The sequence below is a fragment of the Pimephales promelas genome, chromosome 3, assembly GCF_988280905.1.
Source record: "Pimephales promelas chromosome 3, fPimPro1.hap1.1, whole genome shotgun sequence".
In the NCBI taxonomy this organism is placed as follows: domain Eukaryota; kingdom Metazoa; phylum Chordata; class Actinopteri; order Cypriniformes; family Leuciscidae; genus Pimephales; species Pimephales promelas.
Genome location: NC_142771.1, coordinates 40,219,995 through 40,241,364, shown reverse-complemented (window position 1 = coordinate 40,241,364; position 21,370 = coordinate 40,219,995). Strand labels below are relative to the sequence as shown.

The following is a 21,370-nucleotide window of genomic DNA, read 5'->3' as shown; positions in this document are numbered from 1 at the left end:
TTCACCACCACCCCACTTCTGGACTGGTCACGTGATTGTGGGAAAATTTTCCCACGAACCGGACCCCATCCCATCCGACCAGGGTTCGGCCTGTACAGCGGTTGTACACCTGTCTTGTTCGATGTAAAAATGTACAAAATTTGTGGAAAAACAATACATTTTCAATCTTTAAGGACGACATAAAACAAAGATAGGTTTAGTGATTTTTATTAAAAGAAAAAATCTTTTACACAAACTTGAAGTTGTACAAACAAATATTACAAGTTTCAAATACAATAACGTTGTAATATATTTTAGTGTTCTATTAAAAAAGTTTTCTAAAATACATTTTTAGTGTTTCATTAAAAATACATGGCTTCATATAAATTTTATGTTAAAAACCTTTAAAACAGTTTAAAAATGTATTAAAAAGTCAAAGATCGACCATTTTACAGAAAAAAGTCAAACAAGTGGGTTTTTTCATTACAGAAAACTGTTTTTCTAAACCATTATTTTTAAAAAGACTTACGTTTTACAGTGTTTAAAACCATTTTTAGTCAATTTATATCATTAAGTTCACGAGCAACATTATCATCTAATAAAATTTTTTAAAGGGATTCATCGGAGGAAGTTACGTTTGTCCATTCTGCTTCAAGGCACATAAAGACAAGAGAACACACAAATGCAAATACGTATGTAATATTTGCTGTACAAGCGAATGTCGCACGCATGCCACAAGCTATTAACATTGCCCAGACTGTCTCAGGTATTGTAGAAATATCTTCTGCAACAGAACGCATAAAGAATCGCTCGTAACCAGTGAACAATCTCAATGTCAGTCCTTTAATTATTGCTCAAAATGTCACACTCTTTATAATGTACCAAAAGGAGGTGATAAGTTAAAGTGTCACAAATGCACCCCAAAGCGATGCGTACATTGTCACGAAATTTTGACCAGTGAGGGAAGTCATGATTGTTACATCCAACCTCTAAAGTCTGAAACGTGTGATGAAAAATACATTTATTATGATTTTGAGACAATGTATCAGGATGATAAACACGTGGCTAATTTTGTATGTGCAATGACACAGACAGGCGAGACGTTTGAAGCTGGAGGAACAGATTGCGCGGCACGTCTGATTTAACATTTCAGAAGACCAAAATACAGTGATTACACATTCATAGCTCACAATAGTTCAGGGTTTGATTCTTATATTCTCGCAGACCATCTAACCAACGAGGGGATAACTCCAAAGGTTATCATGCAGGGTTGCCGCATTTTGTACATGTACGATGCGGCGTTTAGACAAAGATACGTGGACAGTTTCCAGTTTTTCCCATTTTCGCTCAAAGCGGCCCCCGAGGCGTTAAACCTGAAGGTAAATGATAAGGGGTATTTTCCGCATCATTTCAACAGATTGGAGAATACCAATTATGTTGGCCCCTACCCCGCAAAAGAGTTTTACGGTTACGAGACGATGAGTCAAGCCGAACGCACTAAATTTAATCACTGGTATGCGAGTGTATCGAACCGTGTCTTTGACTTCAAAAAAGAGCTTGCTTTTTACTGTCGGAATGACGTTGTGATCCTTCGAGAGGCATGTAAGAGATATCGAGAGGAGTTCCTTGAAATCACAAACATTGATCCGTTTAAATCCATTACACTAGCGGGAACATGCATGAAAACATTTAAAACTAATTTTCTCACCCGTGACACCCTGGCCTTGACACATAGTCACGCATACATTAATCAATACAAGACATACTCAAACGCATCAATTCAATGGCTACATTTTCATGCACGTAAGAGCGGCGTACCTGTGCAGCATGCGTTAAACCACGGAGAACAAGCCTTTGGGCCTTATCATGTTGACGGTTATTATGAGTCTGTTGAAGGGGTAAAAACAGCTTTGGAATTCCTGGGCTGTTTTTACCACGGACATGATTGTCGATATAATTCGGAGGAAATTCAACCCCTGTCAAAAGTATCTTTTGGTACCCTCAGAAGGCAATCGGATGAAAAGATAGAAACACTACGTAAAGTGTATTCCTTACGAGTGATTACTATGTGGGAGTGCCGCTGGGAGCACATGAAACAAACAGACCCCGCTGTGATTGAGTTTATGGGTTCTTACGAAGCGCCTGAGAGACTTAGGCCACGAGATGCGTTATACGGAGGCCGCACAAACGCGTATAAACTATATCATGAAACAGCTGATGATGAACGAGTGGCTTATTATGATTTCACATCGCTCTATCCGTACGTACAGGCGAGTAAGACTTATCCTATCGGACATCCGAAGATTATTTTTGAGGGTTTTGAAGAAATAGATCATTATTTCGGATTAATAAAAGCGACAGTTTTACCTCCACGAAAACTCTATCACCCGGTTCTGCCTTACAGATGTCACGGTAAACTAATGTTTCCTCTGTGTAGATCTTGCGCTGAAAATCGCGGCCAGACGACCCAATGCATCCATACAGACAACGAGAGGTCTATTAACGGGACATGGGTCTCCGCGGAATTACAACGAGCTATCCGTCATGGGTATCAGATATTGAAAATTGATGAGGTCGGGCATTTTGATAATACATCGGACACTTTGTTCAGCGGATATGTCAACACTTTTCTCAAATTCAAACAAGAAGCGTCGGGGTTCCCCTCTCATGTAGTGACAGATGCGGACAAACAGGCTTATGTCGATGATTATCTGGATAAACAAGGCGTTCAGTTAGACATCACTAAAATAAAGCATAACCCCGCAAAACAAGCTATAACAAAGCTTATTATGAACAGTCTGTGGGGTCGGTTCTGTCTCAGGACTCATTTGCCGACCACAGAGCTTTTGTCAGATGGAGAGGAGTTCACACAGCGTCTATTTAGCAGAGCGCATGTGATAAAACATTTCTCATTTGTATCTGATTCAGTGGCATTGATTCAGTGGTCCACACCAGAGCAAGATCCGTGCCCAACACGCGGCGTTAATGTGTTTATTGGCGCTTTCACCACAGCTTACGCACGACTCGAGCTGTATAATCTTTTGGATAAATTAGGCGAACGTGTGTTGTACGTGGATACAGATTCTGTGATCTTTGTATCAAAAAACGGCTCGTGGATTCCCGAGACCAGATCTTATCTTGGTCAGCTCACGAGCGAATTAGAACCCAACGATACGATTTCGGTTTTTGTTTCTTCGGGTCCGAAGTCATATGGGATTCAGACGACAAACGGGCAAACGTGTCTCAAAGCGAAAGGTATTACACTCAACGCAAATAATACAGAGATAGTCACATTACAAAGCTTGATAGGACTCGTGTGCACGTACGTAGAGAATGGTGACACGCAGGAGCTGGTGCCACAATCCTCGATCATCACACGTGATAAGAGGCATTTTACGCTGCGTAATAGAACGATCGTGAAGAGGTTAAAGATTGTGTATGACAAAAGAATAATATTACCAGATTATAGGACACTACCCTATGGGTATTAGTGATATTTTGTGAAATATGCATGAATCAAGTGTTTTGACTGCAGACTGCAGCATCCATTTTCAGGAATTGTTAGTGGTCCACAATGACATAAGACTTATTTGTAAAGAGTCTAATGTATAATTCAGGCAAAAATGTGCTCTGTGAAGTTTGATAATTATGTGTATATTTATACATGTTTATACACTTTTTATGTGATGTTCTGTTACATGCTTTTGATAATAAAATTCATTGAAAACACTTCAAAGAAATTGAACGATTCATTACCCACCAGGTAAAAGACCCCCTATTCATTTTTCCACACTAAATCTATCTGAACAATAAGTCTTAAAGCATATTATTTAATAATTTAAAAATCCAAGATAAGCAACAGATAGGTGTTTTGGGTCGCCACATGCCCCCATTTATTGAGACTTACCAGGATGGAACTAGTCTTCCTTTCAGCTACCTACTAATAGATTATAAAACACAGACTCCTGAAAGATTTCGACTCAGAACAGATTTACTGTCTGACTATCCTGTGATCTACGTTCAGAAAGGTGTTTAAAATGAGTTCGAGACTTTCCAGAAATCTTTACCTTTTTAAAGTTATTATACAGGAGCACACCCAAACAACGAAAGGCTATTTTGCATTCGTCAAAATAGACAAAAAGAAAAAAGATCAATATTGCAAGAAAAGACGTATGATTAACCAATGATTATCAGAAGTTTACAATTGTTAAATATCTCCACATATGCCTACGTCCTTTTAAAGTTGTATTAAATATTTCGACCATATTCACTTTTAAATCAGTGACTGTTGCAAGGTGATGTTTTTATTTTATTTTATTTTTTACTGTTGAAAATCTTTATTGAAGAACTCTGTACCCTTATCTGTTTGTAACTTTGCAAGGACATGACACCTCTCTCAAAATAGACGTAAAAGTTTTAACCACAACAGACCTCGTTTTTCCAAAGGTTTGGTCCATATGTAATTGCTGAACACATCAATAACCGTAATAATATATTTTAATACCATAGTTATATTTCCAAAACCCATATCAACTAAGTCTGTTTGAAACTATTGATCTTCCCCCATAAACGACAGCGCTTATATTTTATTGACTGACCAGCCTTTCACTTTATCAGCTAATCTTACCACATGCTGCTGCAGCGTGGTGTGTTTTTAACCCCAGAGTTCGTGGGGTCATAGTAAATCTTTTTTTTTTTTTTTTTCATGTTGATACAGTGATTTTTCAGAGAAGAATGAATCATGTTAAAAAAGTTGTTGAGATTTTTTATTTATTTATATTACAAACATACATGATAAATATATCATTAAACACCGAAATATATTTTTCGTTTTCATACATACTTTTTATTTCAGTTAATTAAAAACACAAGGAATAAAACCACAGAGGTTTTTACAAAACACACACTTTTTAGTTTTACATATGATTTAAAGAAATGTTTGGCAATCCAGGAGCTGCAGCAGTTTCCCATCTTCAAACCGAGGTTTCAGCATCAACGTGTTTCCACTTCTCGACAGCCGTGCAGATATTTTCCTCACAGCTTTCATCGACGAGTTTCTGTCTGATAGACCCCAGATGTTCCACAATGTAGATCTCATCTTTGAGCTCAAACAAAATGGTCTCCACAGCTCCCTGGATAATTTGCAGGTGTGGGGTAGCCCCATACAGATTCAAAGCCTGAGCTAAGATAGTTTTCAGCTCAGGCTTGAGGAGTTTCAGACGGATCTCGTCAAAACAACCGTAAAAATAATACGGTGTAGGCTCAAACAGACACGAGTGTCTTGTTTGGGACGGATGGTCTACGGTACATCCAACGCAATCCTTCTTCATTTGCTTATCAATCAGATATTCCAGTATGATGGCAACAGTTGCTTTAATAATCCTGTGTCCTACATCCCCTATACACACATCCGGTTTGTCCGCTGACGCGTCACCGCTCACGCAGGTTAAAGGGGGTGGATCCGGTGCGAATGCACCTGCTCCGTAACTTGTGAGGAATGCGAGATTGTGAAATCCAAGTTCCGTACAAAATTTATTCAGCCAGTCGATGTTTCTTTGTGTACATCCGCTCGCTACATCCGATAATCCCAAACCCTGTGATAATCCGTTTGACTGATAATGGTTTAGAAAAACAGTTTTCTGTAATGAAAAAACCCACTTGTTTGACTTTTTTCTGTAAAATGGTCGATCTTTGACTTTTTAATACATTTTTAAACTGTTTTAAAGTTTTTTAACATAAAATGTATATGAAGCCATGTATTTTTAATGAAACACTAAAAATGTATTTTAGAAAACTTTTTAATAGAACACTAAAATATATTACAACGTTATTGTATTTGAAACTTGTAATATTTGTTTGTACAACTTCAAGTCTGTGTAAAAGATTTTTTCTTTTAATAAAAATCACTAAACCTATCTTTGTTTTATGTCGTCCTTAAAGATTGAAAATGTATTGTTTTTCCACCAATTTTGTACATTTTTACATCGAACAAGACAGGTGTACAACCGCTGTACAGGCCGAACCCTGGTCGGATGGGATGGGGTCCATTTCGTGGGAAAATTTTCCCACAATCACGTGACCAGTCCAGAAGTGGGGTGGTGGTGAAGGGATGGTGGGGGCGGAAAGAGGAGGGGAGACCGTGGGAATTTTCCAACGGTGTACGTACAGTCCATAAATGGGAGGGGTAAAAAGGGGCGGGGCTTATTTTTATGGGGGGCAATAAACCTGTCACTTTCAGTTTGATGGCTTGTGCCCCCTATACTCTCTCTCCTATTTATAGGTGATTTATAGGCTAATGATTAGGGCTGGGCGATATATCTCACTCACGATATTGTTATGTCCATCTAATCAGTAAAGCCGGTTCCTTGATTAGTAGTAAATCACCTTCACCTGCTTTCAGATGGAGCGGCATTTACTACAAAGAGCCGTAGTTCACTGACAAGCTGAGCCATATCGCATTAATATCGAGGACGTATCTCCAGCGATATTTAATACGATATGGCTCAGCTTCTCAGCTTGTTTAAACTAATTCATCTGAATAAGTTTAATTTTTCAGATCACAACATGATTATGTCAAAACATAACCAACACTACCAGATCACACTTTTATTTGTTCATTTGACTGTTATTAATCAATAACAGCAGACAAACAAAATTTAAAGTGAAAGTATAAGGGTCAAGAGTTCAACTAAAGCAAACACTGATCGCCATAACGGTGGCTTACAATTTGTGATTTTTTCCTTCAGTGATTCTGCTTGTTAACATCAGGTGTCTTCAATAATGCTCAATCATCACTAAATTAATCACTTAATTATCTAATTAACTTTAACACTATTGAGTGTTAATTTAACACTCATATCTGCATCATATCTTCCATCTGAAAGCAGGTGAAGGAGATTTACTACTAATCAAGGAACCGGCTTTACTGACGAGATGCTTATAACAATATCGTGCGATATATCGCCCAGCCCTAATTTTGGCACATATTTTTCTATTTGGTTTGATCATATTCACTTAATGTTTTAAACTGTGCTCTGTACCTGATATGTCAGCTGACTGCTGTTAATCCACAAGAAAGTGTTGTTAGAGGGAGTCGTGTTTATACTGAGGAGCTCCCACTCTCCCTGGGCCTGAAAGGCCTTCTTTGACTCAAGGGTCAGCAGATCAGGCCGCCAATAGCCTGATTCTATTACAAGCTCATTTACTGTGGGAATAGAATTGTATTAATTCAATTAAAGTGAAATTGTTTATAGATCATGTTATCTTACATTTAAGTGTTTGTCAAACTGGTTCATGAGTTTCAGATGTACCTGAATGTGCTGAAGATAGAAGTGTTATATTGCAGCTTTGGATATCAAAGGGAAACCTGTACAAGTTCATCTTACAGGCCGTGGTCAGAGCTAAAACATCAGATGAGATTGTGAAGCCAAAGCAGACCAACTGCACATATGGAGACTCCTTTGTTCCAAACTCTGTCTTAATGCTAAATGGATAAAATAATAATCATTGTACGGTTGTAATATATAGCACAAAAGATGAGGAAGTAACAGTTTCAATTTCAATTTCTTTCAAAACTGGAAGAATAAACTCAAACACAATCTCTAATATCATCATAACACTGACAAAAACACAGAGAGAAGAAGCACTCAGGGTTTCAATACATGAAACTAACAAAGAGAAATAATGATATAACAGGTGAACACAATGACCAATGAAATAATCTGAGAAATTAGTTCTGCTAAATTTGCAGTTTTCAACAGAACAATCAGATACAACAGAGCAGAGAAAGACTAAAGTAAACAAAAAACAAAAAACGTCTGGCAGAAATAAAGTCAATCTGGTTAGTAATAAGTGAAGCTGGCAATGCTGTTTGTGAAGTTGTTCAATCCGATCTTGAGAGGACGATCATTTTCTTTCATTTTAAATTGTATTCAAAACACTGTAAAATTACAAATAATATCTGCAAATTAAAAATGTAGCTGATATTTTATTGTTACATTAAAGACAAATTCCAGTCATTCACATTTTACAGACTATTTTACAGAAATTGATTGTATTTTTCATGCAGTATTTTTTCTGTTTTCTTAAATTACATAAAAATGTATGTAAAATTACAAATAGAATCTGTAATTAAACAGAAACAAACCAGTTAATTGATTACTGTCATGATTCTGCCATCATGTCTTAGATTTTTCCTGGTCTTGTGGCAGGATCATGACAGACCCATGTTTTGTGTCCAAGCGCATGGCCTGTGTGGGCCATGTGCTTGTGTTGTCTCGTTACATAACCCCGCCCTCTTGTTATCCTCGTCTTGTCATTATTGTCTAGTCAGTGTCACCTGTCCTCGTCATTAGTGTTCCCCATTTAATCCCCTTGTGTTTGCTCTCCTGTGTCGATTCATTGTTTGACATGGTCATACTTTGCGTTTGTATCTATCTGTGAGTAACCTGTTGAGCGTCTTGTCTACAAGAAGAGTTAGTTCCTGTCTTAGTTGTTAGTTTATAGTCTGAGTCTAGTGTGTCCTACCCTGTCTTGTTTTGCCCCATCGTGGGTTTTGCTTTCTGTTTTGTCCTTAAATAAATCCTTTGTTCATCATCTGCTGTCTGCGCCTGGGTTCTCTATCCGTCCACATAACAGATTACATGACTGGCAGCTCAAAAAAACTGTATCATTAAAGTAAAACGTCATAAATTAAATAAACTGAAAAACACTGTTATGTAAAGGTCTTTCCTGCATTATTATGATCAAATACCTTTATTGTAGAAAAAAAAGCATTGAAAAATGGTCAAATAACTGGCAGCAAAGGCTGCCAAAAAAAAAAAAAAAACAACATAAAATTAAAGTAAAATATTCCAATTTAAATAAACTGAAAAAACACTGTTATTTCACAGGTTACAAACTTTATTATTTTCCATAAAAAATCAACTTCTAAGCATCTGGTAATTATCAGTAAGAATATTAGTATGCAATAAATAAAGTCTGGATTGTAATAAGTGAGGATGCAGAGATCTTGAGAGTTCTGTTAGTGTTTAATGTTCTGTTGGGATGTAAATTGTTTCTGTATGATGTGTTTTGTTGGTCACCATTGTGTTGAAGAGTAGAGCCTGTGCTTCAGTTCAGGATGAGTAGAATAACACTGATGAAATGCTGCATGTTGCTTTATCTAACTGACAGTAACTGTGTAGTTGCTGATGCAGTGACATATAGTCACAGTAAATCATGCACCACTTACATGTTTCTTATAGCCTGATTTCGTCATACTCATTTTCTAGTCAAAATGTGAGTATGAAACTGCTCCATAGGGCTCTGATTATGAGGCGTGTCTTAACCCTGCTATTAAAGAAAGAGCAAAATCCCCAAAATAAAAACATAAAAGTTCTACCTGCGTTAAGTTACCCTTAGTTCCCTTTCGTAGTCACTTCGAGTTTCGCATAGAAAGCCAATCCTCTTCGAGTATTTAAAAACGAGCCAATGGCATGCAATGCCTTGGGGCTGCGGAATTTTGCATAGCGTACTCCGCCCTACTCCGTGAGTATAAAAGGAGGAAGTGAACGCAACCGCAGTATGTTTTCGCTTCGGAGCCAAGAGATTTCTTCACTCCTGAAAGCCACTCTCACTGATTCAAGACTCTTCGAGACGAGCGTCCTCTTCAGTGTTGGTGTGACGGCGGTACCCAGCGAGATTCTGCAGTGGTCTGCCAGACTTTGCGCTTCTCCCTGGTCGCCTCAGCGCTGAAAGAGTGAATTTCCTCCTCTCTAAGTGAAAGAGCTGCACGCGGCACATCTTTTTAAAGACGACTCGCCCGTGTTCTTCTGGGTGCGGTCGTTTCGCGTCATTTTCTGATGGTCGCGATCGCTGCTCTGTGCGCCTGGGCTTTCAGCATGCAGTAGCAGCGTTCGTGGATGACTCATGTTCCTTCTGAATGGGAACATGAGCATCTCTACACTGTGATCTAGACTCAATGATCTGATAAAGTGAGAGTCCCCGTGTCTGTTACTCGTTCTGCTTCTAAAAATAGAAGCTCTTCGACTCGCGGATAGGGTGATATGACGGTGAATGTGTGGCACAACCCCCGACGCTAGTCCTCAGGCCACACCCACCGCTCCAGTGTTAGAGCCAGTGAGCGCTGTATCGCTTCAGGCGTCTGCCTCTTTGCAGGTACCGTCTGTTTCGTTCAGCGCTCCAGAGGATGATGCGATGACGATCGCAGCATCACAAGGCGGCTTGACTCCTCAGGAAGTGAGGATGCGGCTGCGTTGCCTCCCTCGGGAGAGTCAACGTCGCTGTGTCTGATCCCGCGATGACGGCCATGCTATCTCGGGCCTCCGTGAGCATCGGGTGGGGGTGGAACTCCGCCCTGTCCCGATCTCTCGCGGCTGGATAATTGGTTCTTGGGTAACGCTGCCGCCTTACGGCCACGGCCAACCCCAATTTCCTTTTTCCCCGAGTTGCATGCGGAACTGACACGCGCTTGAAAAAAAAAAAAAAAGCCCGAGTGCGTGCTTCAGTTTCCCCGTCCTTTCCTCCCCTCGGCAACGCGGTTGCCTGTGGGTACGCTGGGACTCCCCCGGTGGAACGCTCTGTGCGATGCAGCTGCGTCCGCAGGGCGCGTCCTCCCGCGGTGTTCCCAGATGCCCATCCAAAGCCTATGGGTTCTCGTCGTCTATGGCGGCGCGATCCGGTAGAGCGGCGGGACAGGCGGCCTCCGCCCTGCATATGATGAGCACCTGCTCAGGAATGTGCACGAGGAGGGGACGGATCAAGCGAGCTGCGAGCCTGCCGCCGACCTCGCTCTCAAACGGGCGACGGAAGCGGCCGCTCGCTCCCTTGGTCAGGTGATGTCCACTACTGTGGTCCAGGAGCATCATAAAAAGATAAATGTTTCGGCGTGCGGTCCGGGACTTCGTCCAGCAGTTCTCGACCGCCTAGGAGCAGACGGAGGCGGGTTTACACTTCTGCCCCGACGGCCAGCTGCTCCCTCCACCCAGCCGTCGGCTCAGACGCCTCCGCTTGCTCGCCGCCGAAGACGCCCCCCTGCGGCTCCCTTCCCTCCCACGCGGCCCCAGCAGCAGCCTTCAGCCGGTTCACATCGTGGAGGAGGCCACAGGTAAGCGTCACAGCCCCCTCAGGCCGCGTGCCCCGCTAACGCCAGGCGAAGCGATGTTCCTGAGACGGGCTGCTCAGTGATAGTGTCACGGTTTTTTCACAGGAGGCGGTAGCAGGGCCCCTCCTTCCCCCGGTGGAGGGCCGGTGGAGAATCTTTTGTTTAGCTAGCTCCTCGCTGCTCACCCACGAGTGAGCAGCGCCTTGAGCTGGTTGAAGAAAAACTGACACTATTATTGAGCACACAGACTGGAATGAGCGTGCACGACGTCCTAGTGCGTCGCCCCGCTCATTCCTCTCTGTCTCTGAGGGTGCGGATGGGAGCATGTGTCGTCTCTCGACAACACCACTCCCCTCCCCCTCTATCGCCAGACCCCCGGAAGAACAGACCCCCGTGGAACGTGCGTCCTTCCCTGGTCTCTTCTGTCGGGGAACGGGGCTCGACTGTGCATCTGCACGGGGTAACTCCTGTGCGCATGCCGGTCTCCCTGTACCGCTGCCCCTCCGGGGGGACGTCTGTGGTTCGCATGACTGGTTCAGTTCCTGGGAGCTTGGCTAGAGCTCCTCGACCTGTCCCGCTGCGTTATCAGAACAATCAGATTCGGCTACGCGACTCAGTTCGCGAGGTCTCCTCCCCGTTTCAGGGGAGTTCGCTCCACGGTGGTCGGTGGTTATGCCCCGATCATGAGAGCGGAGATTGCGACCCTGCTGGCGAAGGGTGCAATCGAGACGGTCCCTCCAGCCGAGGTGAGGTCCGGGTTTACAGCCCATACTTCACTGTCCCCAAGAGGACCGGTGGGTTACGACCGATCCTGGATCTGCGCATTTTGAGCCACCGTTCAGAATGCTCACAGCCAACGCATTTTCGAATGTGTCCGGCCGCAGGATTGGTTTGCAGCGATTGACCTGAAGGATGCGTACTTCATGTCTCCATTTTGCCTCGACACAGACCGCTCTCGGTTTGCCTCGAGGCCAGGCATCAGTACACGGTTCTCCCTTTCGGGTTAGCTCTGTCGCCTCGCGTCTTCACGAAGATCGTCGAGGCAGCCCTTGTTCCCTTCGCGAACACGGGGTTCGCATCCTGAATTATCTCGACGATTGGCTGATACTGGCACACTCTCAAGAACAGCTTTGCAAACACAGAGACCTGGTGCTCCGGCACCTAGCCCGTCTGGGCCTTCGGATCAACCGGGAAAAGAGCAAACTTTGCCCCGTGCAGAGGATCTCTTTTCTCGGCATGGAGATAGACTCGGTCGCCATGTCCGCGCAGCTCGCGAACGAGCGTGCACACTCACTGCTGACTTGTCTTCGACAGTTCGAGGGCAAGAGTGTGGTTCCACTGAAACTTTTCAGAGGCTCCTGGGGCATATGGAGCAACGCCGCTCGGTTTGCTTCATATGAGACCGCTTCAGCTGTGGCTTCGCGATCGAGTCCCGAGGTGGGCATGGCATCGCGGCTCGCTCCGAGTTCCAGTGACTCCAGCGTGCCGCCAAACCTTCCCCGTGGTCGAACCTCAGCTTTTTACGGGCCGGTGCCCTCTTCAGCGAGTTTCCAGGCATCTCGTTGTCTCCACGGATGCTTCTACCACGGGTTGGCGTGCCATGTGCAATGGGCATGCAGCCGCGGGTTCCTGGACAGGACCCCAGCGCCTCATGCACGTCAATTGCCTCGAGCTGCTGGCAGTACGCTGGCCCTGCACCGCTTTCGAGCACTGCTCAGGGGTCAACACGTACTTGTCCCTCCAGACAACACCGCTGCAGTAGCGTACATCCACCTCCGGGATGGTCTACGCTCACGCCGGTTGTCACAGCTCGCCCGCCACCTCCTGATATGGAGTCAGAAGCACCTGAGGTCCCTTCGTGCAGTGTACATTCCAGGAGACCGGAACCTGGCGGCCGTCGAGCGGTCACAGGTCCGCCTTATCTCCAGTGAATGGCGACTCCATCCCCAGTCGGCCCAGCTGATTGGGACCAGTTCGGGGAGGCACAGATACTTCTGCTCGCCTCCCGGGTCTCTCCCCACTGCGCCCAGTTTTTTCCCTGTCCAAGTATGCGTTTTCCCCAGTGAGCCTTCTTGCACGGGTGTTGTGCAAGATCAAGGAGGACGAGGAGCAGGTCTTGCTGGTAGCCCCTATTGGCCCACCAAGACGTGGTTCTCTGAACTCATGTTCCTCGCGACAGCACCTCCTTGGCCTATTCCTCTGAGGCAAGATCTACTCACTCAGAGACGGGGCACTCTATGGCACCCTCGTCCCGGTCTTGGTGGCTACACGTGTGGCTCCTGGACGGGACGGGGCAGGGTTGAGTTCGTTGCCACCTGCGGTGGCGGCAACCATCACTTCCGCTAGAGCGTCGTCCTCGTGACACCTTTACGCGTTGAAGTGTAACCTCTTCGTCAATTGGTGCTCTTCTCGCGGAGAAGACCCCCGGAGATGTTCGATCAGTGACGTGCTTCCTTCCTGCAAGAAGGGTTGGAGCGTAGGCTGTCGCCCTCCACCCTTAGGGTTCATGTCGCGGCCTTTGCCGCGTCTCATGATGCAGTGGAAGGTAAGTATACGGGAAGCATGACCTGGTCACCAGATTCCTGAGGGGATCGTGGAGGCGAAATCCGCCTCACCCTCCCCTCGTGCCCTCTTGGGACCTCTCAGTAGATATAAGTGCTCTGCAGAGGCCTCCCCTAGAGCCTTTGCAATCGGTAGAGTTAAGTTCTGTCCTATGGGCAGTTGGCATTGGCCTCCTTAAGAGGGTGGGGGACCTGCACGCATTCTCCGTTGACGAAGCGTGCCTGGAGTTTTGGGCCGGCTTTCTCTCACGTGATCTTGAGACCCCGGCCTGGATATGTGCCCAAGGTTCCCACCACTCCCTTCCGGGACCAGGTGGTGAACCTGCAAGCGCTGCCCCTGGAGGAGGCAGACCCAGCCTTGGCACTGCTCTGTCCAGTACGTGCACTCCGCACCTATGTCGACAGAACGCGGTGTTCAGGACCTCAGACCAGCTCTTGTCTGTCATGGGGGGAGCCAGAAGGGAAGGGCTCTCTCAAAGCAACGGCTGTCTCACTGGATAGTGGACGCCATTGCTTTGTCTTGCCAGCAGCAAAAAGTTGTGTCAGCATTGCGATTCTTAGTATGCACGTTTAAACACAATTTAAACAATGTAAGTTACTCCACGCATTACAAGTTGCTCAAGCAAGTGGTCAAATATTTCCTATATTAAAATCGCAAATAATTTAAATTAAAACTTGAAATTGACAAAAGCAGCCGACTTGCCTTTTCGTTTGCATCTTAATTTTAAAACAATAGATCTTGCATGTCACAAAACTTATTTTTCCACCTCCACGATCGAGACGAGTTCATTCTGTCGCCTGGTTGAAGTAAATTGTAGTTCCCATTCAGGGAACTTCGAGCTGCGTGTAAATGCCGTGGGAACGCCTCTGCGTGATGAGTCATGAAGCACGTATGAAATCTGTCCAATGGCGAGACGGAACGTCATAGGCGGGGTGACGTATCGACCAGGAAACTATAAAGCATCCCCGAAACACAAGCGCAACAGCTTCTGAGTCTTCAGCAAAGCGCTCTATGTATGAATCATTGTCTGTCTAAGAAAGTTTGTCTTATCTGTAAGAGAAAATATTATGGCGAGTAAACAGCAGCGTTTCAGAAAGTGTGTTCATCCCTGCCCTCGCTACATCACGGGTGGGGATACACAAGATCTGTGTGTTGCCTGTTTGGGAGTACAGCATGCCCAGTCAGCTCTCGAGGGGGCTGGCTGTGAGCATTGCGAGTGTCTGCCCATGAAGACGCTCCGCTCCCGCCGGGCACTCTTCGAGGAGAGTGGTTCGGTTCGCGTTCCCCGCGGCTCGGGTCCCGCTGCTGCCGAGGCACAGCGAAGGCTTGCGTCGTGGGGATCGCAAGTGGATCTATCAGCGGGGATGGAGACGGGCTCTGCCTTTTCTCTGCCCTTACCTGATAGATCCAGCGCCTCAGCTCTCGGTGTGGGGGTCCGCGTTGCGGTTTCTTCTGCCCGGGCTGAGGCTCCATCACTTCAACTATCCAGTTCCGAGGAACTGGATGTTGAAAGTGTGGATTTTGAAAGTGAGATTATGTCTGTGGACTCAGTGGAGATCGGGGACTCGCCATCCCAGTCTCCCGCGAGTATTGAGCTGATGGAGGTTTTGACTCGGGCTGTAGAGAAACTTAGTATTGAGTGGCCAGCCGAAAAACAGGAGTCGAGAGTGAAAAGTAAATTAGATGAGAGATTTTTGTCTTCCCATTCGCAACCTCCACGCCGGTGTTTGCCCTTTTTTCCCGATTTACACACCGAGGTGTGTAGATCGTGGAACAAACCAGTGTCTGCTAGAATACTGACGCATCAGACATCTATGTATTCAAATATTGCTGGGTCTAGGAAACAGGGTTATGGGGCGATGCCGAGGATGGAGGAAGTTTTGGAGAGCCATCTTTCTCCTGAAACGGCGTCGTCCTTTAAAACACCGGCGTTGCCCACCAAACCACTCAGAAATACTTCGGTTCTGGTGGGCAAAGCTTATTCGGCGGCGGGACAGGCAGCATCTTGCTTACACACTATGGCTATACTTCAGGCGTATCAGGCAGATCTGCTAAGAGATATGAGTGAGGGGGAGGTCGTCAGCTCTGACACTATTAAAGAGCTGCGTCAGGCGGCGGATATTTCTCTCCGTGCCACCAAGGAGACGGCCAGATCAGTCGGCCGTTCTATGGCAGCCCTGGTGGCCACGGAGAGACATTTATGGCTAAACCTAGCGAGTATGAAGGAGAAAGATAAGGCGTTTCTCCTGGATGCGCCGCTGTCAACTGATGGTCTTTTCGGTGGTTCAGTAAACGCTGTTATCGAAAGATTTCAGGAAGGCAGAAAGCAGGCGGCGGCGCTCCAAAAATGTCTCCCCCGCCGCTCTCACGTCCCTGGGGCTGCTGGGCAGGAGCAGCCCCACCCGTCGGGCTCTTCATCGCATAGGGCGCAGCAGAAGAAGAGTGTCGCGTCTCGCGCTCCTCCCCAGCAAAACCTGGCTAAGACGCGGCGCTCTCAGGCGAGGTCTTCCCGGGACAGAACCGATCTGAGGACGGTTATTATTGCCAGGAAGGCCTCGTCGAAAAGGTCCTGATGCCACTGGTGTCAGGATGCTGAGGGTGGTCCCCACCGTGAGAGAGAGGTGTTCGCCGCTGGGCATGGCGCCCACTCTCTCACGGTGCCCTCAGGGACCCGTTCTGCTGAACCTGCCTGTGAGGGCGGGCACAGACGGTCCCAGCGAGCGGTTTCCCGAGGGAAGCTCGTTTGCTCCGGGGAGCGATACAGAACAGTCGTTAAACCCTGCCTGTGCGCGGTCACAGGGCGCTGTTTCTGTCTCAAAAATTACTCCAGAGGCCAGTCTCGAGAGACTGGTACCCTTAGTAGAATTTCTGGCAGAATGGGAAAGTCTTCCAAATATATCTCGTTGGGTCCTGCAGACTATCGAACGCGGGTACGCGATCCAGTTCAGGTCGCGTCCACCTCGTTTTCGGGGGGTTTTGCCCACAGTGGTGACCCCCGAGCAGGCTCTGGTTATGGAACAAGAGGTGAAAGCTCTGTTACTGAAAGGGGCGATAGAACGAGTTCTTCCTCCCGACAGAGAGCTGGGGTATTACAGCCGGTACTTCATTGTTCCAAAGAAGGATGGGGGGCTGCGTCCGATTTTAGACCTGCGCCTCTTAAATCGGTCAGTAGGGAAGCTCAAGTTCAAAATGCTAACTCTCAAGCAGATCGTGTCACAGATCAGGTCCAAGGACTGGTTTGTCACGATAGACCTAAAAGACGCGTACTTTCATATCTCCATCCTTCCGCAACATCGGAAGTTCCTGAGGTTCGCTTTTGGGGGCGAAGCGTACCAATATCGGGTCCTTCCATTCGGCCTAGCGTTATCTCCTCGAACCTTCACGAAATGCATGGACGCGGCCTTGGCCCCGCTGCGTCTCCAGGGCATTCGCATTTTAAATTACATCGACGATTGATTGATTCTGGCTCAATCGGAGCATCAGGCGATTCGGCATCGAGATGCCGTCCTCGCCCACATCAGAAGGTTGGGGTTGAGACTCAACACCAAGAAGAGTGTGCTTTCGCCAGTTCAGCGGACCACTTTTCTAGGCGTGGTATGGGATTCGACGACGATGCAGGCACGTCTGTCGCCGGCTCGTATAGCCTCGATTATCTCAACTGTCAAGCAAGTGAAGCTAGGCCAGTCACTCACTGTAAAGGAATTCCAGAGAATTCTGTGTCTGATGGCAGCAGCATCCAACGTGTTACCGTGCGGCCTGCTGTACATGAGACCACTACAGTGGTGGCTCAGGACCAAGGGGTTCTCCCCGAGGGGAAACCCGCTCCACAAGATCAAGGTCACGCGACGTGGTCTCCGTGCCCTGGCTATGTGGAAAGAACCTTGGTTCCTGTCCCTGGGACCCGCGCTGGGAGCCCCGTGTCGCCGGGTAACGGTGACGACGGATGCCTCTCTCACGGGTTGGGGAGCGATCATGAGTGGTCGCTCGGCCCGCGGGCTGTGGCAAGACCATCATCTCCGATGGCATATAAATTGTCTAGAGATGATGGCGGTGTTTCAGGCTCTGAAACACTTTCTCCCAGACCTCAGAGATCATCATGTTCTTGTCCGGTCAGACAACATGTCTGTGGTCTCTTACATAAACCACCAGGGGGGTCTGCGCTCACGTCCATTGTACAAGCTGGCGCGCCAGATCCTGTTGTGGTCCCAGGGGAAACTTCGGTCGCTGAGAGCGATTTATATCCCAGGATACTTAAATCGGGGAGCGGACATCCTGTCGAGGCAGGGGCCGAGGCCCGGGGAGTGGAGACTTCACCCCGAGGTGGTGGAGCTCCTTTGGAGGCACTTCGGTCGGGCCGAAGTGGACCTCTTTGCATCCAGGGAGAATTCACACTGCCCGCTGTGGTTTTCCCTGAGTCCTCCAGCTCCATTGGGGCTGGATGCGTTGGTACAGGAGTGGCCGAGGGCACCCCTGTACGCATTTCCCCCGATTGCTCTGCTCCCAGGGGTTCTGGAAAGGATTCGCCAGGAGGGGGTCAGTGTACTTCTGGTGGCCCCCCATTGTCCAACCAGGGTATGGTTTGCGGACCTGATTTCTCTTCTCGAGGGTCCTCCTCTGGAGATTCCGCTCAGGAGGGACCTTCTGTCTCAAGCAGACGGGGGGATACTCCACCCCCGTCCGGAACTGTGGAGGTTGTGGGCTTGGCCTCTGAGGGGGCCCAGCTCATAGATTCAGGTCTCTCGACTGAGGTCGTGGAGACCATCCTCCAGTCCAGAGCCCCATCCACGAGGAAGTTGTATGCCTTGAGGTGGAAACTGTTCACCTCTTGGTGTGGAGAGCGACAGTTGGATCCAGTTAACTGCCCGTTGCCGGCAGTGCTGGAATTCCTTCAGGAACGCTTCTCCACAGGGTTATCGTACTCCACACTAAAGGTGTACGTGGCGGCCCTATCCGCTTACCATGTCCCTGTGAGTGGAGCTTCTCTTGGGAGACATCCCCTGGTAACCCGTTTCCTTCGTGGTACCCTGAGGCTGAGGCCGGTAGTGCGTACGAGGGTACCGACCTGGGATCTAGCGGTTGTGTTGGAGGGGCTCTGTTTAGCCCCTTTCGAGCCCATTGATGAGGTGCCTGAGAAGTTTGTTACTCTCAAAACCATCTTTCTCCTAGCCATCTCTTCCCTAAAGAGGATTGGAGATATTCAGGCAATGTTGGTTTCCCCCTCGTGCTTGGAATTTGCTCCCGGTATGGCGAAGGCTTTCATCCTCCCTAGACCAGGGTATGTTCCGAAGGTTCCAACTACGGTTGTCAAACCTATAGTGCTACAGGCCTTCTGTCCTCCTCCGTTTCGGACACCAGACCAGGAGAAACTAAATCTGCTCTGCCCGGTGAGGGCCTTAGACGCGTATGTCCACAGAGCTGCCCTGTGGAGGAAATCAGAACAATTATTTGTCTGCTTTGGGCCTCCTAATAAAGGTTCTGCGGCGTCTAAGCAGAGAATGAGTAAGTGGGTGGTCGAGGCCATTTCACTTGCCTATGAGTCCTCCGGTCAGCCTTCTCCCTTGGCTTTCCGGGCTCATTCAACCCGGAGTATGGCTGCCTCTAAGGCATTATTATCAGGAGTTCCCTTGTGTGACATCTGTGAGGCGGCAGGATGGTCTTCACCACACACATTTGTGAAGTTTTACCATCTGGACTTCAGCTCCACCCCAGGGGCGCAGATGCTTTCGTCAGAATGTGCACTCTGATATTCATACAACGGACACCTGCTCGCATGGCGGCGTTGGTATTAGCGTTCCCACGGCGTTTACACGCAGCTCGAAGTTCCCTGAATGGGAACGTCTCTGGTTACGTATGTAACCTTAGTTCCCTGAAGGGAACGAGACGCTGCGTGTCCATGCCATACTCCCAGCATGCCCGTGAGCGCTTGCTTCAGTCCTATCAGAAGCTGTTGCGCTTGTGTTTCGGGGATGCTTTATAGTTTCCTGGTCGAAACGTCACCCCGCCTATGACGTTCCGTCTCGCCATTGGACAGATTTCATACGTGCTTCATGACTCGTCACGCAGAGGCGTTCCTACGGCGTTTACACGCAGCGTCTCGTTCCCTTCAGGGAACTAAGGTTACATACGTAACCAGAGATGTTTTCCTTGATTAAATGTGCATTTATGGTGAGATACATTTTATTTAATTAAACGCATTTATGGTGAAATTACTACATTTTCAGGTCAATCATTTTGACCACCAGCGTTTGCAGCACAGCAGAAATAGATTCGGTGTGGAAACGATCGCTGTGCTGCTGTTATATGAACCACATCAGTGAAAAGTTAAAGCCCTAACCTGTTTACATGGTTCGTTAGGAGACTGCTGTGTGGCACTTTGCTCTGCTTCAAGTCGCTAACAGCCATTTGAGCTTCTACTGCTTCCTGATAAACACCAACCTTCGTGTGCAGTGGCTGCACAAAATAGACATTTTGATCGACGCGCAAAAAATAATAAAAATATTAAGTATGTGTTTGTTGTACAGCCGCGGATCAGTTATTCACTGCAAACGCATCATAATATGTGAACGCACTAACAGCATGCTCCTGCACCGCAACACACACTGCAAACGGGTGTGAAAAGGAGGTTAGATCCACTACAGTTCTTAGAAACTTAGATGTGTTTAAGAACTCTTTTTTTCGTACAACAGCAGCACTCATCTTGTTTGTTTATTAGTGGATGCGGATGACCAGTCGTAGACCGGAAACTGATACGCCAACTTCTGACAAAAGCGGAAATTCGAAACTACGGTTGTGCACATAGCCTATAGGCAGGTGCAGGTGAAGTGAGGTGACGATCAACAAGACAATCCAGAACATCCACGGGGAAACAGACAGGAACAACGAAGGATACTGGAACGCAGAGGGATCTGACACCGGACATCACAAACAACGATCTGACAATGGAGATGAGAAATGGGTGAGATTAAGTAGACTGGAATGATAGGCTGCAGCTGGTGATGAGTGATGATTGAATGAGTGCTGATGAGTGGCACGCCCGTTGAATCAACACACACGCACATACACACATACAACAACAGAAACACGAGACCAGAGAAGACATTTACCAACCGTGACACCGTCTACCCAATCAGAGACTGTTCGCGTCCCGTCTGCCCAGTCAGAGACTGTTCACGTTCCATCTGCCCAGTCAGAGACTGTTCACATCCCGTCTGCCCAGTCAGAGACTGTTCACTTCCCGTCTGCCCAATCAGAGACTATTCACGTCCCATCTGCCCAGTCAGAGACTGTTCACGTTCCATCTGCCCAGTCAGAGACTGTTCACGTCCCGTCTGCCCAGTCAGAGACTATTCACGTCCCGTCTGCCCAGTCAGAGACTGTTCACGTTCCATCTGCCCAGTCAGAGACTGTTCACTTCCCGTCTGCCCAATCAGAGACTGTTCACGTCCTGTCTGCCCAGTCAGAGACTGTTCACGTCCCGTCTGCCCAATCAGAGACTGTTCACGTCCCGTCTGCCCAGTCAGAGACTGTTCACGTTCTGTCTGCCCAGTCAGAGACTGTTCACGTCCCGTCTGCCCAATCAGAGACTGTTCACGTCCCGTCTGCCCAGTCAGAGACTGTTCACTTCCCGTCTGCCCAATCAGAGACTGTTCACGTCCCGTCTGCCCAATCAGAGACTGTTCACTTCCCTTCTGCCCAATCAGAGACTGTTCACGTTCTGTCTGCCCA

At 47.2% G+C, this 21,370-nt stretch overlaps 1 protein-coding gene across 1 annotated transcript in view; it reads right to left on the bottom strand.

Annotated features, from left to right (window-relative positions):
• LOC120462985 (5-hydroxytryptamine receptor 3A) overlaps window positions 1-21,370 on the bottom strand; it is a 53,878-nt gene that overhangs the window by 14,035 nt on the left and 18,473 nt on the right. The window contains exons 5-6 of the mRNA XM_089128051.1: window positions 7,290-7,462; window positions 7,020-7,183 (exon numbers count right to left, since the gene is read on the bottom strand). Coding sequence (XP_088984177.1) covers window positions 7,020-7,183; window positions 7,290-7,462 — 337 coding nt within the window. The remainder of the gene's footprint in view (window positions 1-7,019; window positions 7,184-7,289; window positions 7,463-21,370) is intronic.